Here is a 27,456-nt window from a genome sequence, read left to right on the forward strand (position 1 = left end):
GTTTTTCTTTTTTCTTCTTCGTCTTTTTGAAATACAGAAGGCTGACTTGAAATGACTACATTAACGAGGATCACAGCGCACCCACTGGCAGATTAGACCAAAACTTGTCTAGCTACTACAAGTTAGAAACACCATAGTGCATGAGCACAAAACAAAAAAAATATATAAAGCAGGACGAAATGTGCTAAAATAGAGAAAAAAAAAATGCTATTTATAGTCACTGCTGGGTTGTTCTTTAAACTGAGGTATAAAGGCGGTAAAAAGCATACTCAAGTGTTAACATCAATGTAATTTCCAAGCGGCTGTGTCCTGTCTAGTTTCAAGTTACGAGCTTAGTGCAGGATAGTATAGTTTAGAATCATGTTCTGGCACAGTCCTCTTGAAGGTGATCCCAGATAAGCTAAGGCTATATATTTATACCAGGAGCAAAACACTAAAGTGCTTGCCTCGTACAACATTACAAATATTACACTTCTCCTTTGATTATTCCACACAATTCACAAAACACTAAATTACAGTCCAAAGTAAATTAAGATTTTTGTACTTTCAGACTGCGCCGAAAAAAAAAAAAAAAGCTTCCAAAATAAATCACAAAAAAAAAGAAAAAAAAAATTCTATCAAAAGCTAAGCAGCCAAAATACACGATTCACTAATCTCAAACTTCATCAATCGAGAAAAAAACAAAAAAAAAAAATTGTACAATCATTTTTCTATTTGTAAACAGTTAAAAAGCCACAAGTTGATTTGTATCGGCTGACACGCAGAATCAAGGCAATGAGAAGAATGGGCGATGTGTGTTTGGGCGTAACATGCCGCAGCCTCCCCAGGTCAATTCCGTGCCAGGATTTGGGAATAAGCATGGAATTTGTAGGAATATTAATGCACCTTGTGTTATTTTTTTTTTCTATACATTAAAAAAAATTAAACACTAAAAAAAAAAAAAAAAATTCTGGCTTGGTTATCCCAAAGACCAAATATTTTAGAACCCTTGGTAAAAATCATGTTTTAATTTAATAAAAAAAAGAAGAAAAAAAAAACAAAAAACCCAACAACAACCCCTTCATGTGCTGGAAGGGGTTAAACATTAACCATTTCATCACGTCCTTGTGACCTGAAGACTTTCCAATGGCGTAAGTGACAAGTGGCTTTAAAACACACTAAAAAGGGCCAAGCCAGCAATCTATCGTTATCCCAACGCATTCCGCTCGTCTCCCTCTGGGGCGGGGAGATGGATTTTTAATACACGGAAAAATAATAAAATAATAAAAATAAATCTGCTGGTAGATTGCTGGCCCTGAGAATTTATGGTGAAATGGTTAATGTTGGAATTTACACAGAAATGATTTATATATTTTTTTTTTTATCCTTGTTCGGTTTTTTTGAATTCTTTCACCAAACAAGCATAACACCATTTATGGCAACAAACAAAAAACATGTAACGTGTTCCTCTGCAAGTTAAGTTTTTGCAATCATTTACGTCTAAACATTTAAAAACAGTTATTATTCAACACACAAGAAAAATCGATCAGCTCAGTACTTGGTTACAATGTGCATAAATGTGCATAGTTACTAAATAATCGGCTTTTTTTTTTTTTTAAATAAAAAGATACGACAAAAAAAAAAAAACGCAGAACATTGATAAAACACTGTCACAGAAGCAGAGACAAAGAGCCACTGAATTAAGGGAACACAAAAACCCACCTCTACGTCGTTATCTGCAAATCTCAAGGCTATTCACTATTAAAAAAGACAGCATCAAAGCAAACGGTATTCTTATCTTGGCTTTAGAAAGCTTTCTGGGGGATTTTTGGCAGAGAGGAGAAGTCTTTGAGAGAAATTAGCACTGTTAGTGCCGAGAGTTGCATTTTTTTTTTCTAGTAATTTTTTTTTTTTTTTTTTTTACATTTTATTTTTTTTTTTAATTTTTTTTTTAATTTTTTTTTTTTAACTGGGGAGAAGGGAAGTGTTACCTATTTTATTATTCCTGAGAGCCATGTTCTTTTTTTTCCCCATTTTGATTAAGATTTGAGAATCACATGAACAAAAAAAAAAAAAACACAAAAAAAAAAAATGACCAAACACGGACTCCCAGAGATAAAAGCATCCTCACCACAATCTATTTTTTTTTTCTTTTTCTTTAAAGTGATGGAAGAGTAAACATTTGAAAAATAAAAAAAAAAAATCCCACCCCTCCCATGACCCCCCTCAACCCCCCCCCAAAAAACAACAACATTCTGTAAACAAGAGGTTCCTAGGTCGGCACCTCTAAAAGAAAATGCAAAGCCTTTTGAAAGTGCTGCCCCCTACTGGCACATGTAGGGTTTACGTCACAGCTGTGGCCACTATTTATTTTTTGTTTTATTTTTTTTGTGTTTTTTTTATGATATATATATATTTTTTTATTATTAAAACCGTAGAGCTAAATTCTTATTAGGTTTTAGTCGCGAAAACCTGGTGCAATACTTTTTTTTTCTCTTTAAAACTAAGTTTCAACCGTCAGTTCTTCTTAACTCCTTTCGGTGTTGGAAAGGCCAGCAATTGTTCTACAATGAGCTACCCGGCCGATCTGCCGACACCGAAAGGGAGTTAAAACTTGGTAATACCACAATAAGGTAGGTACATCAAGGCATCTTAGAAAGAACAAGCAGTAATCATTTTTTTTTTGTTTCTCTTAAGTACACGCTAGAGTAAACAGATACACACGCGAGCTGCTGCTGCTGCTTCTCATGGTTTCAGGATTAAAACGAAAGTACGAAGCACCGTCCAGTGCAAAAATGTAACGTAGCTTGAACAGTCAAGGGGTGCGTACGAGGGTGCGTACGAGGGCGCGTACGAGGGGGGCAGATCTGGAAGTCAAAACCGGTGGAGACGCAGCTTGTTGTACACAGTTAGAATATGAGTAGCGCTAATGTGGAAGTGTAAATATAGCATTATTCTCGCTTTTTCACATTGTAATATTGGCCTGCATGATTCAAGTATTTCACACTGATATGTTTGGGGGGGGGGAACGGGAAGTGTGCAGAAGAGCCGCCTGCAAAGCCTGCAGACTTTAGATGAGCAGTTCAGCCTCTAGGCTGTTTAATACAAAGAAAATAATAATTAAAAATAATAAATCTGAGGTCATACATGAAAGGCTACATGGGCTCTCCGTTTAAGTGATCGACAGGAAGGAAAGAGCCGACGGGAGACGGGCTGTTTAAGCCCCCGCCTTCGTTGCTCGAGCTCCCCCATAGGCTTGTGGAATAGCTCGGGTTACCCCAGAGAGAAGTGCCATGATGGTCTCCAGAACTGGTGCCAGAAGCGCCTGGGCTGTTCCAGTGATTGATATCTCCGCGGTTCGAGATGCCATGTGGGCTATCGAGGGATCCTAGCCGGCTATGCCCAGACCCCATGGACTGCCAGCCAGAGGATGGGGTCATTGACTGGCCTTGTGCAAAGAAACGACTTATTTCCTCTTCACTGGCAAATTCGGCGAGGATAGTAGTGTTCCCTAAAACACACCTGTTGGGAAATAAAACATCAGTTTACCAAACGGGAGAAACCCCCCCAAAAAAAAACCGCCAACAGTTTCTGATGTCAATTTATCAAACAAACTTCTCCACCTAGACCAAGAGACGGGTAACTTACATGTGCAGAGACTTTTGTGCCTTTACTACCTCTTCCTTGGAACTGTAACGAACTAACGCAGTACCGTGCGGCAGGTTCAGGTGGAATGTCATCAGCGGCCCGTGCTGCATGCACAGGGTACGTAGGGTGGAACCATCAATCTGCGGGAAGGAGCACACGGCAGACGTTGGGTTTTAAAGCCCCCCCAAAGACATGTGATGCGCAGCAACACCCACCACGACACGAGAAGACATACCTGAGGTGTTAGGTTTTTCAAAACTAGCCAATTCGTTATTCTCCCTGAGCTGTTTTCACTCCAAGCGGATCCTGATAACATAAAAAGTATTTTAAACAGACTTGTCTCCGGAGAAATAGAAAACCGTTTGCACTGGGATAATAGCGAGAGGTATGAGCAATAGCCCTCGCTAATGCCCCACTGCGGGGCAGAAAAAGCTCTTAACAAGATCTATAAAAGCTGTATGGTTAGAAAAGAAATGGAAGGAGCGTCCCTACCTGGCGTGTATCTGGAGTCAGAACTTCCCCATCCACCGCCCAGGCGCAGGGTGTTGCTATCCCAGGTGGACATGGGGGGCTTCTGACCCGACAGCCCTGGGGGAGGCCGGGACGGAGCACTGATGTTTTTAGATGTCAGCGGGACTTTCCACAGCTCGTGAGCCAGGGAGGTGTTAGCGACGGAACCGGGAGACCACGATGGTTTGGGCTCACTGTTTCTAACTGTGCGTGGAGGAAAAAAGGAAAAAGTTAATATTGAATCATGCTTTATACAGGGCCCGCTAAGCACTTCTTGCTGGCCCCTCGTGATGAATAGTGAAGCGAGGGAATTAAAAGCGCAACTATCCCACCAGCCGTCCCCTTAGTGAATAACCCCAGAGCGCAACGTACCTGAAGTGCTTTGTGCTGTACTGCTGTGGGGGACGCTGTAGTTGGAGGCACGGATGGATGACCAGGCACTAGTTGAAGGCAGCGTGGTGTTCAAAGATGAGGATGACCCTGTAGGAAAGAAAAAAAATGGCAGTTTTATTTTAAACCTGGTAGATAACGGAATTGAATAAACCGTAGGCTACCGTGCGACATGGATTTAGCATCCCAAAAAGGGTCGAGGGGGACTCTGGCTGGCGTACGTACCACTGTTTCTATCCCTGAGGTGGTCCACACCTCGCACTGTGTTAATTGACAAGTTATTGATGACACTGCCAGGAGTGACATAAGGATCGGTCTCAGGGTCAATGTTTGGGTATCCTTTCCACGGCTCACCAGGACGAAACTCTGCCACGAAACATGACGGTCAATGATGGAGCAAAAAGTATCACTGAAAACATGCGACCTTACAACTCTGTACTCATTAATATAAAATATACATATAGCCTCAGAGGCACTCACCGGGTGGCCAGTTGATACTGCTGGAGCCATTGGGCGATTTGGCACTGGGCCAGCCATCCCCTATTGATCCCGGGGGGCTGGTTGGAGAGTTACTGCTGTTCATAAAGTCATAAGATCCAAAAGGAGAATCTTCAAGCCTAAAACCACTTGAAATAGCACCTGGGAAGAGATAAGGAATTGTTACGCGCAAAGCAGGTCAAACAGTGCCAAGCGCTACAAATGTTCTAAGGAGGAAGTAAGCGAGAATCTCTGTTGATGTGACAGATATGGCGGCATATGACATTTAAGCGGACCCGTCATCTAGTGATATAACAGACGTGCTGTACAGGGTTCACTTGACACACGTGAAACACAACCTACCATGTTTACTGGAAGTCTGATCCAGTGAAGGGTTAGAAGACATGCTGTCGACGGTTGTCCACTTTCTCAGTCTGGACTGTGGCTCTTTCATGCCTCCTAGATCCATATTTACATTCAAGTTGGAGTTCAAGCCTACGGTGAGACAAAAGCCCGTTACAGCCCCCGACACTTATTTGCAGGGTTTTCGTTAGTAAATATAAGACCCGTCTACATAGCATTTACGTGAACAAATAATTTGCTCTGCTCTCAAGTGCTCCAAGTCCTATTCGAAAGAAACTGGAACACAAAAAAGGGAAATGGAAAGAGGCGCAACAGACAGATCCCCCACATCCCCACCGCTGGGAGGTGAGACCCCTCTAAGTAGACACAGATTTAGAAGCTCGGCAGCGATACTTTTCTCAGATACTGACCTAACGCAAAGCTGTTGAAAGCACTGATAGGTGAAGGTACTTTTGGCAGGTCAGGGGTAGAGTGGGGCAGCACGTTCTCCATGTACGACTTCATGGGGGGCTGGTGCAATGGCTGCGGCGACTGATGAATCCCTTGTTTCATCAGCAGATTTGGCTCAATCTGACGGGCCTGTTGCTGCATTCCAACAGACCGGGCCTGGAAGAGAATTCAAAGTGATGGATGCCCAGAAATTCCCAAAGATGCACCATTTTTAGCTTTAAGCAATGCAGTCGGAGGCTCAGGGTACCAAGCCCAGCATGCAATAGGGTGACAGATCCGCATACCTGTTCCTGCTGCTGGCGGCCCCCCGAGGGCATCCCCCCTCTCTGGTTCTGGACCTTCTGTTGCTGAGCCAATAACCGCTGAAAGAGAGATAGTTGGATCATTACATGATCATTTGTGGCTTCATTTAAAAATGAATATTCTACCGAGCAGTTGATTTGTATATGGAGCATATGTGCTAATACAACAACAATACAATATATGCTAATATGTGCTAATACAACAATACAATATATGCTAATATGTGCTAATACAACAACACAATAAGGGGTAATACAACATGAGCGAGCCAGATATTTAAAGCCTTGAGGTGATCGTGTTCTGTGCACTGCATATGCCACCCCAGAAACAATATAAGAACAGGCACCCATCCTACACCTTAATAAATGGAAGTTAGCCAAGTGGATGCAGTCTCTGCCTGAATCTATAGCGTAATAGGTGTATTAGTATATATTGATTTATATAGCCCCATCATGTGTGTAAAGGGACATAAGTAGTGCATCATATAACTGGTAGGATCAGAAATGGGCCACACGAGCTTACGATCAAGAGTAGAATGACCTCAATGGACTCACCTGTAGCTGAGTGATCTGGGAGAGCTGGGAAAGCTGGTTTAACTGGGAGAGTTGGTTCAACATGGCTACTTGCTGCGGGCCGAAAAGTGGGCTCAGGCTGCTATTGTTTGGCGGATACTTTAACAAGGAAGGAGGGACCTAGGATGAAAAAGCAACATGTCAGTACATCCAAGAGCCAAGGCGTGAAGACAGACTGTATGAAGGACGCACGGCTTCCCGGCACCGTCTTACCTGAGGGGGTATAATAGAAGGAGGCACTTGCGCGCGGAGATTAGGCTGAGATGAGTTGAGAGATTGTGCTGGGGGATGATGTGAGCCTCGGCCTTGTGCCGCACTACCAACAGCATACATATTGGGATTGCCATTCTGCGGAAAAACAGAACGTCACGCGATTGCACCAAACAACATGGCGATAACAGCTAAAAGATCTCTTAAATCATCTGTGATTAGAACAGCACTTAAGGATCCCTGCGCCACAAAGAGAGCGTTCACTCATCAGCCCCCGCAGACTCACCTGTCTCACAGAACCGACATTTGGCATCCCCAGCCCCGTGAAAGAACCGAGAGACTGATTAGGTAGTGCACTATTTAAAGGGGGAAGCTTCATGTTCTGGTTTGACATGTACTGCTGCTCTTCTGCTACAATGCCATCCTGATCGGGACAGGCGGCAAATGGAAGGGCCCGGAGCCAACACCCAAAGAGAAGGAAGAGTGAGGAGGGAAGCCAGGAGTCCGAAGCAGAAAGCGATTCAGCGTGGTGACAGCAGCGGGGAGGAAAAAAAGCACAGAAGAGTGGGTTAGGGCAGTTTGCAAAGCAAGTATCAGGCCAGTGGAATACAGCGGACAGGATTGTGGATATAGCCCTGCGCTCCACAGACTACAAACCACAACTGGCAATGGAGCAGAGAAGCATAGAGAGGGCAATATACAGTCTAAAAGTCATACAGATGACAACATAACTCTTTTTAAAATGTATTAAAGTATTTACGGAAACAAATATTTATATTTAGCGTGCTCAGGCACCCATACTGGAAGCAATTTGCTTAAAAGCTGAATCTGGAGCAAACACAGCAGACAACCTACTGACCTTATCAAAGTAAGGACTGTGATCCATGGAAGACTCTTTGGAAAAGTGTCGAGGTCCAGGAACCTTCCCAACCACTCGACTGTAATCCCCAAGACCAGACTTATCCATATCCATCCTCTTGTCTGGAAAGTTGCCTGCGCACACAACATAATAATGTGTTTATCTATACTGAAAGACACCATTCCTCTACTTACCCCCAGGTAAAAAAAACAAAAAAACCCTCAACGACTAGGATAATCTGAGGGGACGCTCAAAATACAAGGTGAAAAGAAAAGGAGTCTCTTCTACTACTCAACACTACGAGACACTCACCACCAGACATGTCCATTTTATTGCTCTGCATGGAGTCCTCTTGTGATTCTCTCTGCAAACACAGACACAATTACACATCTGCCAATCGACAGCGTACACGTTATACAGCCAGACCACAAAACAACGATGACATTCACACTCACAGAAAACCCCATGTTGTTGAATTGCTTCATAAATGGGTTCATCCAGTTCTCCTCTTGTTTATTGGCGTTTTTCATCATTCCCTAGGAAGAAGCCGGATTGTGCTTTATGTTTAAATAAGCCGTAATAACAGTTCCCAGGCCTACAAAGACTTAACTAGACAAATTTACAGGCATCAGATTCAATATTAAAGAGGATGTTAGCTAGAGACTTTAACAAGCCAACCGGTCCATGAAAATTTATGAATGATGCTAAATTTACCCGATTAAAGAGTTGTTTGAAAAGAGAAGGGCTTGACAATACTAGGGACGACTACAATTAGTTAAAAATAAATAGGGGGAGAGCACCTTTAAAATATTCCAGGATACAGGCAGGTCAGCATTTAGACATGGCGGCTTTCAGCCTCAGATGTCAAAAAAAAGAAAGGGATGTGCGTACAGCAAAGCATGGGTTAACCCTCTCGTAGCGTTACCTTTGTGGGCATTTTCTTCATGTAAGGCGGCCAATTTAGAGACTGGTTGTTCTCCTGGGACGAGTTGCTTCTCCACATCCCAATTTCAACATCATCGTCCTCCCAGCTGCTGTGACGACCACCAGGGCCGGACATCTCATCCCCACACCAGCCACCGTCTTGCATAGATTTAGGACCTGGGTACAAGGCATAGGTTAGACTTCCATTAGTGCACCCATAAAGGATTTTGTTAAAATCAGCATGGCAGAAAAGTATTTGTATTCATGGATCTATAAATAAACACAAATCTGCATTTTAAAAGTGCTGTTTGACCAAATCTGATGAGTATCAAAGATTTAAACGTAACTGCAGCATTAAAATCATCCCTCGTACCAATAAATGCCTAAATCTAGCCTTTTAGTCATGGAAATGTTTACATCAAACCTAATTGTTCTAATGATGTTTAGAAAAAGCACTGGTGGTTTGCTTCCACGGGAATTTAATAGTTTGGGTATTTATATTATTAAGCTTTCCAGGGTAAAAAATAAAGGACGGTTCCCCTAATGAATATTTCCTCACGATGCGAAAACGCTCAATGTTTTGGTGGAACAGCACCTTTAAGACATCACAGAAGCCTCTCCCCATAAACTTAGCACGGCAAAAGGTTGTCTTCCGTGGACAAAATCTTTATGTTGGACCTTATACACCCGAAAGACGTCCGTACCGGGTCTGTCTGGAGCCTGCTGACTGATGGGCGCGTGGCCCCAGCCGGATGTAACGGCCTCGGCGTTCTGACCGCCCCAACCGTTGCCGGTCTCCGTAGGTTTACCCCACGCAGAGGTGCCGTTATCCACAGGAGGAGCGGGAGATTCTGGCCATGATTCACCCCATCCTAGTCGAAAGAGAAAAAAGGTGGGAGAAAAAGATAATATTACAAAAATAAAAAGTATTTAGATAATGAAACAAAAATAGATGAAATGACTCAAAACATGTATATAAATAATGGAGAATTGGGGCAACGCAGTCATTGGGCAGCTTTGGTTACTTAAAGGACTATTAATGAATAAATACGGGGAAAGCCTTAAACCAGACTGCCACTTAGAACACAATCACTACAATTCTGTCATTTTCTACGAGCTCTAAACGAGGGACGTTTGACTATAACCAGGCTCAGCGTTCTCACCGGAGCTGTTGCTCTCCTTGCTTGGCACGGCACTTGACACCGGCGGTGGTTGGTGTTGTTGGGTTTGCGGTTCTGGCCCGGACGCGCTGTTCGAAGTGTTCTTATCCCACATGTTCACATTCTTGTATTTGTATTTCTCGGGATCACCCCAAGCCGCAGTTCCATCGTCAATCTCCATTTTCCGTCTCACGGACTCTGGAGATGGCTCCTCCCAGCCAGTTGGCTCTTCTTCCTTGGTTGGAGTGGACACCGGCCCACTTAGCCAGCCTGATGGCTTATTGGTGGCTGGCTGTGACCCCCACGATCCTGTCTCCGGTTTCTTGTTCCATTCCGCATTGTTATTTGACTTTAGGTGCTCAGCTTCCACTGGCGCTGGGCCACATTTGGGCACTTCCCCGCTGCCCTGGTTGGCCTTGGATGGCTCTCCCCACCCTTGGGTCGCGCCTGCCTTACTGGGCTCTCCCCAGTTTGAGGTGTTATTTGAATTTCCACCTCCACCACCCCAGGAGCTGGATCTACTGGGTTCATTCCAACCAGACGCAGATCTGTCGTCACTGCCAGAGCTTGCCTTTGTTGCACCCCAATGATTATTTTTGGAACCGTCCCCCCAGTTATCACTCTGGTGCCCTCCCCACCCCTGTTTGACCTTTTGTGCATCATTCCAAGTGGATTTTTCCTCTTTACCGTTCCCCCATGATTGATTGCTCTTGACCATTCCAGTAGTAGCAGCAAATTGATCGTCCCATTCCCCTTGGCTTACTGAGCCTTTGGCATCACCCCACCCTGTAGCAGGCTTTGGATCTCCCCACCCGGATACTGATGAGGTATCGTTGCTATTAGGGGTGGGTTTGTCCACCCATCCCCCTGAGTTAGAAGTCTTTGACACAGAGCTTCCCCAAGCTTCTGTTCCATTGTCAGTTTTACCATCGAACCGAGCAGCAGCTACGGTGTCCCAGGCAGTGTTCTGTCTGACGGGAGTCTGACCCCAGCCAGTGTTGCACAAGACGCGAGGGTCCAGGTCTCCTCTACTCACAATACTTTGAAGCAATGTTTGCTGGTCCACTTTCCTTCTTTCCATAGTCCTGACACCGTTTGCTTGCTCACCCTGGCTTCCAGTGCTGTCTACGCTACCTTCGCTTTCCCCAGTACCTGTACTTTTGGCCCACATGCTACTCGACTCGTTGGCCCTAGAACCCGTCGCGTTTTGCCTCATCTCGTCCTCGGCGGATTTCCAGGTGTTCGACGCCTTCCTACCGTTTTTCTCTGGGGGTTTTCCGTCATTGGAATGCTGATTGTTGGGCATTTTGCTCCAATCACCATTTGAAAGATTAGTGCCAGTGTTTTGTGCTGGGTTTCCCCATCCTCTGTGACTTCCGCCAGAAGTCCCTCCGTTTCCGCTTCCCCAATGCATATTTTGGGAGTTTACCGTCCCTGACTCCCACAGCTCTCCTTTAGTCCCGTTGGCTTTATAGTTTGGACCGCTCGGCCCATTCATGCCCGGCTGTATTACGGTTGCATTCACAGTGTCGCCATTAGCTTGCCCTTTAGGGACAGAATTTTTTTCTCCGGGGTAGCTGGAGCCACCCCATGTAGTACCGTACGGTCCGCCATTTTGTTCCTCCCCATTGCTTAGGTGAGGACTGGAAGTGCCATTTGTAACTGAAGAGGAATGAAGTGGAGAATGATTCATGTTACCCACACTCCAAGCCCCATGCCCTGTAGAATTAGGCAGCTCATTTGTCTGCATTAAACCAGCAGAGTTTGGTAAACTAGAGGTCACAAAGTTAGTAGTGTTATTTGGTCCAGTCATTTCAGTGTTAAGGTTTTGAGGTTGCCCATTATAACCAGCCTTTCTTGTACCATTCAGTTCAGAATCGCTGTTCTCCTGCGGGTTCCCCCAGGAGCCAGGGCCACAGTTGCCCGATTTAGGGTTAATACTCCGACTGTTAGACACCTGACCTATAGTACTGCTCGGAACATTTGTGCCAGAATTGCCAGCCCCTTTAAGGGTATGTCCATTGCTTTCCAAAACGGGCCAGGCACCGTGGTTGCCGTTCATATTCAAAGTGCTTGGATTTAGAACTCCGTTGGCTGAAGTATTCGCAGTACCCCAAGCGTTCATCCTGTTGTGCCTACCATCCGCCTTGCTATCGGGGCCATCTTGACATGTGCTTATCATGGATCCGTGCGGAACTCCCCACGACCCATTAATACTTCCACTGCTTGCATTATTGCTGTTGCCGCCTACCAAAAGCTTGCTTTGAGAACCATGCCCAACACCATTCCTCATGGTATCCATCTCCTCCGGCGTCTCCCCAAACGGCACCAGGTGGTTCTTTTCAGGCCCAGAGGTCAGGGAAGAGTCAATATCCATACATTCTGAGGCCAAGTCAGGGCTGCCGCCTGGGATCGATGGCCACGACGCTTTATCTGTGCTGTCTACAGTAACTTTATCCCAGCTTGTGCCTGAATCACCATTGGAAGAGACCTGTCCCCAGTGCGAATTTTCATAGTGAGGTCCTAGGCTACTGTGATTTAGATCTGCAGAGGGTTTAAAAAAAAACAAGTGGTTATTTTAAGTTTTCACAATATTTAAAGACTTTACTGAATTAAATTTTAATTTGGATTCCCAAAAATGACTTTATTATCTATTGTTTGCGTTCGCCCTTCTACAATATCTCGGATTAAACCCCAGATGGGGACTCGCTGAATGACTTATGATGGGGGGGGTTTAAAGAGCAGAGTCCAAATAACATTTGAGACCCGAACGATAGAGGACAAACTAAAATGCCAAGTATATTGAGTAAAAACCACAGCGGTCACATTTTATTTCAGAATTTGTTTTTCACTCCCATGCTGTTAAGTTTTAAAAACATACATATTTTCCCCTAAAAATCCCAAAATGTCGAGGAGACAGACGAAAAGGGCTGCTGCGTCGGGTTTAAGGACTGCTCTCCTAGCTGTCGATGAGATGTAACAAGCATTGACCCCGTAAAAATAAACCGGCATTGTAAATATCAAAGGCATAAATTAAATCGGATGTGGCAACTGAATTGTGAGGAGCGACGGGCATTCGCAGAAGCCTGGTGTTAGTATGCATGCCAGCGGCACACGCAAAGGCTGTCGCGACCGTGCAAAGCAGCCACGCAACATGAAAATACAAGTTAAATAAAAGAAATGAAAAGAGAAAAAATGCCCCGGGGCATAACAAATAGCCAGATACGCACTGCAAGGCCCGCAAGCCAAGAGGCGGAAGAACAAAAAAAAAAAGATAATTGAGAAAATAATTCACCTAGCTGGTTAGGGGAGTGGCTGACCAAATCCCGAATGGGGGGCATGCCTATGGAAAAGCGAGGAAGGGGAGAAAATTAAAACGGGAAAAAAGGAGAGAAATGGGGGGGGGGGACTGAAAAAAAGGGAGGAGAAAGATTAATTTCCTCATCTATATAACATAAAATACAAAATCATATTGCCTAAGGTTCTAAACAGAAAGAAATCCTGTATTCCAATATTGAACGATTGCACAGAACCCGTGTCTCGATCAGGCGCTGGTGTGAAGATTTTTTACATAGGGGGCCACACCACTTCTTAAGAGTGCCATCGCTGGACAGCTTCCCTACTTTTGCTGGTCCGACGTTCTCTCCCTCACCGTGAATTTCTTTTTAATTTTACGTTTAACCCGTGTGCGGTATTCCCAGAACGAGGAACAATGTAACCGGTTCCTTTGCTTATTCTCCCGCCACCGTCTCCCTTAGAAGCTCCAACCAGGACGGACCAACGGACAGAGACCTCCTTAGAATGCCGGGGGGTCATTTACCTGGTTGAGTTTGGCAGCTGCCCTTCACGTCTCGGGCCTCCGTGAGATCCTGAGCCCCGGTGCCGATCGCGGACTCTTTGTTTAACACTTTAGTGGCTTGTCCCAGGCTGGCTGCGATGCCAGGTAACGGCTGCCCGCGCTTCAGAAGATGTTTCTGTTCCTGGTGCCGGAATCGCGGTGGTACTTCACGGGGAGGGTAACGAGGCACCGGTTGCGGACTGACTGACGTGAGCCGCTTGGCATTATTATTCTGAATGCTGGTTGCTGTGGAAATGCCGATATCACCGTTGACAGGCTGAGGCTGGCTTAGTATTTGATCTGGCACTGCATGGGGCAAAAAAAAAAAGGGAAAAAAGTATATAAAAGGTTTAATAGTGAAGGGGACATGAACAGATTACACAGGCAATAAACATATTTTCTCTTCAGAAACACAATTAAGCGTTACTAATGTGCGAGTTCCTTAACAGATTAGCCGGAACATTCCGTGTTTATTTACCCGCCGACGAGCACTTCTGTCATCCCGCAGGCCGAAGTGAACGTCGCCAAGCGAGCAAATACGGTTTTTATTCCTTCCTAACTCTTAAGGAAAGCGTTCTGTAAATGTTTGAATGTAGGTATGATTTCCTTAATCTTTACTATAAGGTTTTTTTTTTTTTGTTTGTTTTTTTTTTCACCAAAAGACGTAGAAAGTATGCTTGCAGACAATCCAGAAAAAAGGCAAAAAAACGCAGTTGGTTATATTCAAATAAGAAGAAATAATATTAGACGTTTGAAGACGTGGAGATATATCCAGAGCGCGTAAGACGGAGTAACGACTACATGATGATTTTTATGCCAAAAACAAAACCCACACGCGAAGATCTGGTTTCAAATTGGTGGCCCCGGCGGCGAAAACATGGAAACCGCATGCTTACTATGGAAAGTACCGCAATATGATATATAGAATATGCTGATTTTCCAGGGCCTAGGGTTTATGTTTAACCCTTTGATTGCACGGCCGTTTACCCAAAGGTTGACTACATGTTAACACAATAGGGAAGCCAATATCTATGGAGAAAGCAGCATCATAGATTCTTTAATAATAGCATTTAAATACAAAGTCTCAGACCTGTATGGTGGGTTTTGGGCTTTTTTTGAACTAGACACACAGTAAGTTCTTAGTTCATAGTGCCTTGTGTTAAACAATAGAAAACCCCAGTCCTAATCACCCAGGGGGACCCCTCCAATTGTCAAAGGGGCTTCATTAGCAAGACTCGTAGCATTTGGAATGTAACCAAGTTAGGCAACGACTGCCTACAAAGGCGTCCTCCGGATCCGCAGAAAAAGTCTCTCAGTTTTCTCCAACATAAAACGCATTATGGATACAAAACTTCTTAAAAGTTAAAGAAATATATATTTTTTAAATGATTTGCGTTACGGTTGCTGGCTCCAGAGGAACGAGTTTATCAAATGTCTGGCTTTTAGACTCTTCAACAGCAGGACATGTAAGTAACAAATTGACTCGGTCCTCATACAAGTTGCTGAACAAGCCCAAGGGGGCAAGAGATGCGTAGCAGCAGAACCTGGAAAAGGACAAAAGAAGAACGAGGGGCTCTACGAGGACCGCCGATGACGCGATTCTGCCGGGAATCCAAAGCTTTAACTCACAAAAAACACAGATCTCCCCTTAAAATCAAAACGCTTGACGTGGGGCAACTGGGTCTGTCTTCAAACCGGCGCTGTACCGAGGGGGAGGGCGACACGTGCCCCCCCCCCGGACCTTTAAACACACAGATCTCAGGACACGCACCACGCTACATAGGATCAGTGAAACGGCGGAGACCCTTTAGAACCATAAAGCGTTCTAAGCTTCAGAAACGTGCTGCAGAACTTCTGGCACTCAATGGGTTAAATCGCGGGCGCAATGAAAGTACCACGAAACAAGCTTAAGGGCAATTAGACATAATATACAGAAATAACGCGTTATTTACTTTGTATCCGACCAAATCCCTAAAGAATGAAGGGAAGCCGCTGCGGACAAACATAAGAAAAACAAAACAAGCGCGGGGGCCGGACCCCCCCCCCCCGGCGATGACGTTAAAAACAAGCCTTTCATCGGCACTCAGCAGATTCCTGCCGGAGCGAAGTAAACAAGCGATCGGATCTCTAATCCGAGGAGGAGGAGGAGGGGAGCGGCTGCGGAAAAGCAAGTGACAGCGCTGGATATAGATGAGAGACCGCAGCACATGCTGTAACCGGAGCCCCATCCCACCCAGCCTCCCCGACGCTCAGCGTGAGTCACTGCACAGACACGTCGGCCTCCTCAGACTCTGTAACGCAAGCAAACCCCATCGGCCCTCGGGGCAAACACTTCAACCGTGCGGCTTAACCTAGAAACGCTGAAAAGTGTGGCAACGCGCGCAACACGAATTAAAGGAGAGACCCTGTCCAGCCGGTAACAGCCCCCCGGCCCGGAGCGTTACGGATGATACAGACGGCCATTACAAAGAAATATCCGCCTTTATACAGACACCATGCGGTCCGAGAACCCAAAACAGATCCGCGGCGGAGGGAAGTAAAACGATGATAAACACATTTTCTTCCCCATTCTCATCTGCACTACTTTCAAAAATAAAACCCGCTTGTCTCAATGGACTAAACGCAGTGCAAACGACAGCCTAAGTACATAATCTAATCATGCAGATAAATGCCCCCCGTTCTACCCCTGCGGCTCACGCGTCTGTCTTGCCCCATACCGGGCACTTTTATTCACGCCAAAGCCTTTCGATGAAATCTCCACGCGCTCGGCCGGTGCGGGATTAGCGTTCGCTCGCTGCGCATGCTGCCTGCAGACATATCACAGCGGGAATGGGCCAAAGCGATAAGGAAACCCGGAGACGCAACGACCCAATCCAGCCAAAAGACACAAAAATGAGGTTTCTGATTCCTGCAGAATCCCAATAATATACAGAAATGCCATTTATTGCCGTTAAAGCCCCATCTGCCGGAGGAGCCCAATCCATTCGCTCCCTTCCAATGACTAAGAGACGCCGTCTGGCCGTCAACGGCTCGCAAAGACAGCGACTCAAAGCAAAACGATTAAAATTGTACAAAAAAAAAAAAAGAAAAAGAAAAAGAAAAGTGAAAGCTGGGTTCCTGGACACACGGCTTGCGAGGCTTTACACGCGTGTTTGACACTCACGCTTGAGGGCACACGGAGGAAGCCCGGCTCTAAAAAGCTGACACGGGTAATCCGCAGCGCTGGAAATTTCACAGCAAAGCCAAAAAAAGAAAGAAATGGCCGCAGCCGCGAGGCCGGCCCTGGAAACCATCCACAGCGCGTGGCGACCGATCAACTCCCAGTAGCCGCAGCCGCGCCGTATACTGTATACACAGCTGTGCCTCGCATGGGCTGGAGTACTGGTCTCTCGCTGGAAGCCGAATGGTTAATGCCTTTCTTTTATAAAGGATAATTAATTAACCCGCAGCTCTGGAGTGAATGGCGGTTTAACCCCTGCCATACCGTACTGCACATCAATTTCTACCCAGCACGGGAAACCTGCTTCAAAACTTCTTCTGAGGAAAAAGTTAAGAAACGTCACAAGATAACGAGCCCAAAAAATGTAAAGGGGCAGAAAATGGATCTTTACGGGTTACATTGTCTTTGATACAAGAACATTCTCAGAGTTCTTACTTGTTACGTTTCTGAGGAGTTTATATACGATTACAGCCGGCATTGAATTTTTATACAAAGGAATTTTATTTGCACCGGGATGAACGTTCCCTCCTAACACAGCCCCCCCGTCAGCTGAAGGCGCCGCCGCCTCTTTATAAAATAAAATATAACTTAGGTTTAAAATCACAGCCATTGTTTGAAGCTCATTGGACGGATAATACCTACGGAGCAATTCACGATTAAACCGAGAAGACCCCAGACATAGCGGGCCGGCGTATCTTAGAATGACATATCCAGGAAACTTTATACACAAAAGGTGATTTTACAGTAGACATTACCAAAAGTTTGGGGTCACTTGGAAACGTCCTCGTTTCCGTTCCTTACTTTTGAACCGTAGCGTTTACACAAAATCTAGAATCATTTTACAAAATGAACTCTTTGCAAGACTTTAAAAAGAACAGAGGTGCGCAGCGATACAACAATCTTAGATAATTTAGCGTCCCGACACTGAGAAGCCCCCCAAGAGCCCAACGTTTACCCCCACAAGGCACGATTGCTTAGAAGAGCAGATAATGTTTAACAAGCCTCGTCGCAAAGACAACCAGCACCCCGCGCAAGTTCTCTCCTCTCTCAACAGACGAGGAACGAAAGCCAGAGAGAGAGACGCACCAAACTCAGACGAATTCTGACGCAACTTGGTCTGCACTTTTCCCAAGAACCATTACAGCCCACGGGCACAGATTGAAAAGTCTAACCAGTCTACGTCAGAGGACCAGGTAACGGAGTTGCGCATGCTCCGAGATACACGTGTTCACTTTCTAGTCGAGGGGCGGCTGCCACAGACAGAAAAAAAGGAAATATTTACACAGCGACAAACCTTCCACCGCCGGGGTACCACGAGTGCGAAGAGCGGGACCTACCTTTGATTTTTTGTTCAGCGGCCTGAAACAGAAAAATATAAGATTGTCACTGAACGCTGCTCAACACAGAGGAAAAATACAACAGGGCGCGCATGCAACGTCCATGGCGGAGTCCCCGCAAGGACCGGGAGAAAGAGACTGAGTACGAAAACCCTAAGAGCTGAAGAACAGGTGAGGCGTCGAAGTACAGCGACATTTATTCAGATACACAGCAGCTTCCGATATTACGCTCCGTTATAAAAATATACATCAAGCCTGGAATGGATGCAGCAGCCATGGTAACCGACGCCACCTCTGCCCAGATCCAAACAAAAAAAGATAAAATATATATAAAAAAATATATTATTTAATAATAAGTTCCAGCCGACAGACCCCACAAAAACGCAAGCCAGCAACAGAGGACTCCGACGCGTTTTAACCACTAGTTTCATCTCCAAAACACCAGGGGTCACAATTCACCGCAGCGGCCATTTAGTCGCGACAAATACACTTGGGGGGGGCTTTCAGCGCTCCACCGAAAAACGAGACTAGTCGAGCCCTCATAATCCCCTTTCCCTTTCTGTTTCCTTTAAGTGGCGTCTCGCAGAAATAGCCGCCTCGGCATTGATATTCTTATCTCATCCGCTTACCTTTATCTAGAGCGGCAGCCCACGAGCCCAAAAGCTTCCAGACTGACTAGACTAGAAATCGTGTAACGCCCTAGAATTTAACCTAAGCCCCCCGAAACCGCTCATCATGATTATTATATTAAGGGCATGGATACGGGAAGCATTTTTTCGGGTCAAGAAATACGCAAACGCTTATTTCCAAGCTTTTCGAAACCCATACTGAGAGCTTTTGCCCAGGATGGCAAATAATGGGGTCACTTGGAGGGAAATCTCAACCCCGACCCTCTAGTTCGTGTTGATTGGGACGTTGCACTTGTTGCTATGGTTATAACACCAGTCGCCAAACATTGCTCCAGAATTTTAAGCGTAACTCCAAATGACGAATGGAAATTATGAGCCAGACACAGAAATCGGAGAGCCAGCTGGATATTGTTTTAGGAGTAAGAAAAAAAAGTAGGAGCCGGGTCTAAAAATCTAGAAGCCGTTGCAAACAGGCCGTACGTCGGAGCGCCATAACCCGCGACGATGTTTCAGGCTGGAGCCGGGCGTTACATTTACAGAAAGAAGAAATCGGAAAGAGCTGGGCCGCGTTGAGAGAGACCAACATATATATTATATATATATATAACAAAAAAAAGGTACATTTTCACTTATTTCACTGGCTGGGCAACTAGAGGTTAACTAAATACCAAACCCCAGACATTTATCTGAATAAGTGACCAAATATCAGAAATTCTACGAGTCTCTAATACCAGACACAAAGTAGTAAATTAAGAAGCATCCCACTGCCAGCTCTATGGGCTACCGATACTCATCGCTTGAAAGCACCAGCCTTGGAATCGAAGGAAGCGGTTCCGCACATGCGCACCGAGGGGTCTCAGACGCCAGATGAGTAGAGCCATTGTAAGAGCTGCCTGGCGGTAAACACATTGTGCATGGCAAAGGCTGGAGGTGGGCAAAGGGGAAAATATAGGGGGGATTCTGCCGAATGCCCCCCCTGCACTGGCAAGGGGACACCACAGAAATGTAAAGGGCTCTTGTAGGTGGAAATTTGTATCAACCCAACATAACATCACACAGCCTGTCCACCAGACCCTGAGCAGCAGATACACTTACAACCAAGATCCCCCCAACACAGGGACCGCTGCTTTGCTTCACAGCGGACCAGCCTGTTGGCTTTTAACTAAACAGCTAGGATTTCCAAAAGAATTCAGCTGAATATTCAACAGAACGGTAAAAAGGCTGAAGCGTCACTCAATACGCGATTTGCCGATCGCTGGATCCCCGATCAATAAGACGAAGGGCTCTTGTTGTTACGGCAGGTAAGTGGTAACCGAGGCCGGCTCTTATTAAACCCGCTCATCGAGAATATCGATATCGGCGTGCGACGTCAGGCTGCCGGGTTTGAGTGACTGAAAGCCATCCCTGCCACGCGATGTACCGGCACCGGCTTCAACGGCCATACAGCAGAACTCGTTTGATGCAAACGCTAGCCACGGGGCTAGCGCAAAATATCTGAATGAATACCCCACATCCCGGTAACATAAACCCCGCACACACGCTTGGCGACGACTACCTTCTTAGGGACAGCGTCCTTTTTCTTGTTGTCCTTTCTCTTTTTCCTTTCTTCCATCAACCGGCCTTCGTCTTCTCGCTCGATATCCCTGAAAAACAAAACAAAACGCTTTATGGCAACTATAAGGACCAATAACATTTGCCCGCCGGCTTCATAGAGGGTCTGCGATGCATGCGTTAGGCTCGCGGCATCTAACGCGGTCCGTTAACGGCGTCGGGGAAGCAGCCCGTCAGGCGCAGGCTCCGCTCAGAGCGGCTATTGATTTTCCAGCCATAAAAACGTGTTTGTTTTGTACCTTTTAATGGACGCGCCGTGTAACACGGACTCCCAACAAATAAAAGCGCCGGCTTTATTCTTTTTGAGCGTTTTACTGCCCCAGGAGATCACTTAATCCATAAAAGAGATGTGTTTAAGAGCCGCCCGCCGAGTACACCGGGGCATCCACATCGGCCGCTGGGGGAGTAATAACGGGCAGAGGGGGCACATGGCCGCGGCCCCCCAATATCTAATTGTTTCGTGGGGTAACTAACCCTCACAGTCTAGTCGGGTGCAGGGAGACGAGAGCCGCTGTGAGGGCCAGGAGCAATCTAGTATAATAAATGATTAAAAAAAAACATGCGCGATGTACGCGTCCACAACAAAACCGCACATCCAATGGACGCCTATTAACTGTACACTAAATAGCTTTCTGTTCTGGAGAATATGTTACAGATATACACACGGCACATTAAACTATTTACTTTACAGAGAGGGTGGTAGATAAGTGGAACAGCCTCCCAGCAGAAGCGGTAGAGGGTAATACAGTTAGGGGATCGGCATTTGGCTCCGCAATCTAAGACGAGACCAACGACTGATTAAGGTTCGAGTCTTTACAGCATGAAGAACTGGAACGGCCGCAGAAGCAAGTACTTTCCCTATTCTTAGAATCCAGCAGCAGACATCCATACAAACATTTGGAAGCCATAGCTGCCGTCTGTCTGGAATTTGTCTGGTGCTGGTTCTCGCAAACCGATCCAAAACAAATAAAACATTAAAACAATAATAACGAATCTTTCCAGGACTTTTTCCAAAACGTCTAACGCCGCGGGGGCCGACGTCCTACCGGGAGGGGAAAGCAGCGGCGGCTGCCTCTGGAACTCCGGTGCGCGACTCAACAAAGGAACGACTATTCCTGCGTTTATTCCTCGAGACGCTCAAAACAGCAACAAGCACCGGATTCGTTCAGATCAGAGATTTGGGGTTTTTCCTCCCCAGAATAAAGCAGGAAGGCGGAGGTTTAACGTGACCGGTTAAAAGCTTGGTCTGGTCGCCGGGGAAACATGGAGGGGGGGGTGAATCTACAGACGGACGTCTACAAAAAAATGAACCGTAAATAGTAGTTAATATCAGAGTAAAAGCAGATTAATTACGCAGATGGATGCCCGTCGGGGGCCGCCCTCCGCTCTTCCCACCGGCCGCACGGCCAACGCTAATTATATTTGCCGGCAAACGCTTTGGCTGATAACCCTAATTATGCGTGAGATTTAAGGGGGCTTTGATGGTTTGTTAGCGTTTATCGGTGGTGCGCAGGGCTGCGGATCTCTACAATAGAGTAATTGTTCTCCTGCGCGGACACGGGCGTGGAGGCGCGATCGGGACTGGCCGAGCGGCTCCGAGGAAGCTTTTCTCGAGCGGCAGAGCCCTGCGTAACGGATGCGAGTGGAGTTTCTGGACACGGCGGCGTTTCCACGGCGTACGCGTGAATAAACTGGCTTCGTAGATGCAGAAGTTTGGTTTTCTTTCCCAGAATTAGTGCTTCTAAACCAGAGACCGAAAGGACGCTTTGCAAACTTGGTGCCGTCCATAAAACATTTCGCAACTCGAAAAATAAAGCAAAAATACGTGTTTTTACGACAATTTGGTACACGGTTCATAATCTCTTTGCCCTCCATGCTTTATTTCACTTGCACCACATCAGAAAGCTCAATAAACAGATCCGTGCGGCTCGGTAACGAGGTTGGCAACTGCTTCCTATTGGCCGGTCGTCAAAATGCCAGACCCTGGAAACGCGTTTTGCTTTTGAACCCAATGGATGAGGGCAGCGAGCGACCTCCGGCCGTCCTCAGACCTCTCCGGCGCTTTTCGACTGTTTGCTCTCCCCGGCATCTCTATGGCAGCGACAGACGGCCGGCCAAAGGTCGCCGGGTACTTTTACCAGCTAACCGATACACGGCATTAACCCCGACGCCTCACTGGGCTAAAGTCACCATTTAGGCCGCCAGCGGAGGTGGGATCACTAAATGTGAGAGAATAAAACACTAACTGATGATCTCCGTGGTGCTCACGTCAGGAATGGTCCGACGGCCCATGCGCGGCTTCTGGCTGCACACTGCGTCAAAGCCAACCTTTTGGGTATGGACACCGCTGGCTTCCGTACTCTCGCACCGCCATAGGAAGAGGGGCTTCATAAACAGCGTCTTAAAAGGGGCCCGCCAGCCAAAAAAGTACCAACACTATACACACCGTGCTGGCACAACCAGCGGCAAATATATATCACATATAATATATATAATATATACGTATCCTAACACCGCCAGTGCCGGGGATTTCCAATATGGCTGCCTGGACGCTGTGTGCGCTCAACCAGACCGGCTACTGTTTATTCCAGGCTAGCACCTCTAGATTGTAAGCTCCTCGGAGCAGCGCCCATCCTCGCATCTTTCTAATTATTATGTTATATACTACTTGCTATGTCTTGCCTACCCATTGCACAGCGCTACGGAAAATGATGGTGCTATACATTACAATAGCGCAGTCAGCCTGGCAGCCATATCTGTATTTTTATTGGCCAAATGCACCTCCCACAAGCCAATGAGCTGGAGGGCCGGGAAAGGGCAAGCGGTGGCACCGGGGTAGAGGGGACAGCCGTTGCATGCGTTAAGGCGCCCATGGTGGTCGGCGTCCCTTTGACGTCGGGGAGAGGTCTGTATTCGCGGCAGAGATCGCCGGCGTCACCGAGCCGCGGCAGGCTGGAAAGCTGCCGTTTATTTGGTTTACACAAAGAATTCGTTGCTTAGGAAGTAATTTCACAGGAATTCCGCCTGGCTCTTACCGCAGGTTCTGGCCTGACAGGCGGCTTCCTATTGGCCGGCTCGGCAGCGAGGGCTTCAGTCACCTAAACAAAGTCTATTTTAAGGGCTTCGGAAAGCGCCCCCGGGGCTCGAGCTTCGCTGTCAATGCAGCACGGGCAGAGAAAGGGTTAAACAAGCAGTTTCTAATGCGACTTCAGGGCATGTCTACTTGTAACTTATATATACATATACACATATATATATACACACATACATATATATTACATACAGACTACAATCACTGCGTTAATTGCCGGTCTCGGAAACCAGCGAGTAAACGGTTAAAAGCACAACAGCAAACAACGCTGACAGCAGCTGAAAATCGAGCGCCGGCGGCCGGGGCGACTTTTGTCTTTTCTATCCAGGGATCAAATGTGTTTTGGAAAGCGGCAGCGATAGGCGGCCGTCGTGCTGCCGGGGCTTGGGGGAGGGGCTCGCTTCCTCGGGAACCATCCCGACAGCCGCTCAAAGCTTACGGCCCCGATTAACCTAATGCAAAGTATTTCAATTCTAACGTTAGGCCCGTGCAAAAAGAAGAACGTTAGAAAAAGGTATCCACCGAAAACTAGAGGGCAGGAGAAAGTTTTACTTTACCGAGAGGGTGGTAGATAAGTGGAACAGGCTCCCAGCAGAAGTGGTAGAGGGTAATACAGCGAGGGGATTAAACACGCATGGGATAGACATACGGCTCCTGAATCTAAGACGAGACCAACGACTGATTACGGTTTGAGTCTTTACAGCAGGAGAAACTGGCGACTAAACGGGGGCCGGACGGGGCCGATCTGCCGGCAAATTCACTGTTTGAAACAATGGTAGTCGCATTACGAGGCTGCTGGGTGAATAACGATAACGGCAGCAAGCCGAGCCAGACGTGACGGACGTACGAACGACTGTTTATTATTCACTGGTGTGTATGGCGCCATCATATTCCGCAGCGCTGTACAAAGGGGAAGCGCCTGCCGAGGGAACGCACATTACTGTACATGAGCAGCGGAATAACTCGTCAGCGGGGTGGTGGATACGTCCTCTGAGATAAGACGTGTTTACGCGGCCGTAGATAAACAGCGAGCGATAAGCCCAAAATAAAGCAATCATCTCAAACAAGGTCGCGCTATTAAGATAGAGGAGCGGGTGCATGCGCCGCGGCGGCCCTCAGAAACCAGCAGATGAAACCGGCAGCTGGGGGACCCGATTTTAGAGAATGATGTAACGCGCGCGGCCCGCTTTCCCATCGGCGCTGAAGACTTTAACCCTTTCAGTGCCACACTTTATCAGAGGGGTCCCGGCGGCGACGTGGTGCGGCTGGTTTACGTAAAGCTGCGGTGATCTCAGCGTAACACGAATTACACGAAGCGACCGGGTGGAATCTGGAGTCCGTACGCGGTTTGGATCACCGGCGACCCCCGCTAAACGTGGTTACAGAAGCGCAGCGGCTGGCCGCCTGATGCCCCCCAAAACAAACAGCGCGTGTTAAAGATCATCGAACATTCCGGCCAAACACTAAAAAGCAGCTGAAACTGTAAAGAGGATCCCGCGTCCCGAAGAATGAACCCCGACTGAGCCAAGTCCTCATCACCCCTGCACTGCCGAGGGCAAAATGACACGCAGCCCCCCCCGACCACCGGCGTCACGCTCCAATGAACACGGAAGGCTCTTCTTCACTGTATATGAACGCAGCCCCGCGATCGCACGCAGTAAACGTATCTCTGACTATTTAAGGGATAAGCGACAGCGAGAGATTCTGCGGCGTTCCTCCTCTGAGAAGGGGCCCGACGAGTCCTTCATACAGAACAGCGAACACGGCGATTGGTAAACACAACAAACACGTCGGCTCCTACCTGCTCAGGTTCCCTTCGATGTCTTTGGTGGCTGCAGCTTCCAATTCTCTGCAACAGAAACGGGAATTAACAGCGAGAAGCTCGTGGGAGAGACGGCGGCGGGCGAGCAAAGTGCCTGAAAAGCCACAAAATATACCCTCGGAGCAGAATGTGCCGCTGCCACGGGCTATTAAATACTGGGCTACACAAATCAGGAGCCAAGCGGACATATCTGCCTATACTTTACTGAGAGGGAGGTAGATAAGTGGAACTGCCTTCCAGCAGAAGTGGTAGAGGGTAATACAGTGAGGGTATTAAACATGCATGGGATAGACATACGGCTCCTGAATCTAAGACGAGACCAACGACTGATTAAGGTTTGAGTTTTTACAGCAGGAGAAACGGGCGACTAGATGGGGGCCGAATGGGTTTTTATATTTGGGAGGCAGAAATCGGAGCAGCCGTAGGAGAGAAATATGAAATTTGATTAAAAAAAATGTAAAAGCCAGACCTAAAAATCTAGGAGCCGCGACTACCGGCTGCGAACGGATTTAATAAAGAGAGCGCCGTGCAGCGCCTGCGTATATATTTACGAATTTAGGAAAAGGAAAAAAAATCGATCCGAACGGCAGAAATCTAACAACTTCCTGTAAGCAACAAAACGCCCCGAAACGCACAGCCGACGGACTTCTGACTTCATAACAACGAAGAAAACAAGGAGCCGGATATTTCAGAGCTTTTCCTGGTGAATGATTAGCAGAGACGGCGCTACAGCCTAGAACCGCACACGTAACGCACACGCTAAGCACATTAAAGGAACGTTTCTTCTCCCCTCTGGTAATGAAAGGGTTGATAAAGGGTATTACTGGATAGGGACGGTTTACATGTTAATAATAACACACGTCGCGGTTCTCCCGCCTGCACGGGAACCACGCGTGATGTATGGATAACGTTACATATACACGGGGAGGATGCCCCAGAGGACACGGCGGGGAGGGAAAAGCGTTGACGCTCAGTGCTGGGCATTAACCCTCTGAGAGCCAATTACCAAGAACACAGAGCACCTAGTAACACCCCAGATACAGGGAGAGGTTATTCCAGAATGTTAACCCTATCTGTGCCCGGGTTAAAAGGCATTCACTGCCAAAAGATTTAAAGATTTTGCCAGGGAGTATGAAGCTATGGTTGCGTTAACCCCTTAGATGCCAGGAAACATTAAGGTTCAGTTAACCCCCTTAGATACGCAGAGATGGTATGGTTGTGTTAACCCCTTAGATGCCAGGAAACATTAAGGTTGCATTAACCCCTTAGAGATGCAGAGATGTTAAGGTTGTTGCGTTAACCCCTTAGATCCGGAGAGCTTAAGCTTACATTAACCTTTTAGAGAATTCTGGATTGTGACTATAGGTGCCGTGCAAATGTCTGATTGCATTATCTCCTAAATATAGTTCAAATGTTGGGGTGCATTAACCCCCCGCATGCCTGATGAATTTAAGACTGCCTGTCGCGTTTCAAGGATGCATTAACCCCTTGGCTGCCTGTCGAGCTGAGTTTACATCAACTAGCATAACACTTGTTTTAACGGTGCACCGACCCCTTCAGTGCCAGAGAATACCAATCCCTGACGCTAAGGATTAAAAGCAGTGCGCATAGGTGCAGCCTGATTAATACCCCGAACGGAAACAACAACACTGCAAACAAGGAGAGACCGACGATGGGATCGGCTCTGCAGCTGCGACCTAAAGAGACCGGACTCTGGAGAAGGTAAAGGCTCGGGGTCCACACTGCGCTGCGCGAGCTGCAGAGCTCGGAGGAGACGCTTACAGAGCCACCGCCGCTTCATGGCCGCAAACACCTCGCTTGCCCGGACTCACCTCATGTATATAAAGTGCACTGCAGTGGAATAAGGGAGCTGCGGCCTCGGGCGCCCCTCAGTCCGTCAGCGGCTGCACGGAAAACACCGTCAACACATTCAGCGGCGCCATTTCCTCCACCAAAAACCTGATTCCGGAAGAGGAGGCCGCGCTGGAGCAGCACTTCCGGTCTGTGGCCTCCTAGCCCCTCCAAAATGGCCGTCCTAGTAACCGCCACATAGCAACCAGCTA

General features: G+C 47.0%; 1 protein-coding gene across 4 annotated transcripts; it reads right to left on the reverse strand.

Moving 5' to 3' along the window:
- Nucleotides 1–1,454: 1,454 nt before the first annotated feature.
- On the reverse strand, nucleotides 1,455–27,399 carry TNRC6A (trinucleotide repeat containing adaptor 6A). 4 transcript variants are annotated; one of them, XM_053470456.1, is made up of 25 exons: nucleotides 27,226–27,399; nucleotides 25,373–25,420; nucleotides 20,425–20,512; nucleotides 18,241–18,262; nucleotides 13,666–13,989; nucleotides 13,141–13,188; nucleotides 9,849–12,389; nucleotides 9,390–9,557; nucleotides 8,687–8,862; nucleotides 8,217–8,297; nucleotides 8,074–8,125; nucleotides 7,762–7,895; nucleotides 7,189–7,326; nucleotides 6,906–7,040; nucleotides 6,675–6,812; nucleotides 6,102–6,179; nucleotides 5,778–5,973; nucleotides 5,368–5,499; nucleotides 5,008–5,166; nucleotides 4,753–4,893; nucleotides 4,510–4,617; nucleotides 4,120–4,341; nucleotides 3,863–3,933; nucleotides 3,628–3,767; nucleotides 1,455–3,501 (listed from the first exon to the last, which is right to left on the reverse strand). In XM_053470456.1, the coding sequence occupies exons 1-25, from the start codon at nucleotides 27,228–27,230 to the stop codon at nucleotides 3,135–3,137; spliced, it is 5,712 nt and encodes a 1,903-aa protein (XP_053326431.1). In that variant the 5' UTR covers nucleotides 27,231–27,399; the 3' UTR covers nucleotides 1,455–3,134. The 4 variants fall into 4 exon arrangements, with proteins under 4 accessions (XP_053326431.1, XP_053326432.1, XP_053326433.1 ...); XM_053470457.1 differs by lacking the exon at nucleotides 13,141–13,188; XM_053470458.1 differs by lacking the exon at nucleotides 7,189–7,326.
- Nucleotides 27,400–27,456: the final 57 nt, after the last annotated feature.

The sequence above is a fragment of the Spea bombifrons genome, chromosome 7, assembly GCF_027358695.1.
Source record: "Spea bombifrons isolate aSpeBom1 chromosome 7, aSpeBom1.2.pri, whole genome shotgun sequence".
Taxonomy (NCBI): Eukaryota; Metazoa; Chordata; class Amphibia; order Anura; family Pelobatidae; genus Spea; species Spea bombifrons.

Bases quoted from the DNA above. Each gene is read 5' to 3' on its own strand.
- TNRC6A (XM_053470456.1), bottom strand. The intron at 18,263-20,424 runs GTAGTCGTCGCC...TTTCTGTTTCAG, and splicing joins AGGACGCTGTCCCTAAGAAG to GCCGCTGAACAAAAAATCAA. The intron at 5,167-5,367 runs GTAGGTTGTGTT...ATCTCTTCCCAG, and splicing joins TCAGACTTCCAGTAAACATG to GTGCTATTTCAAGTGGTTTT.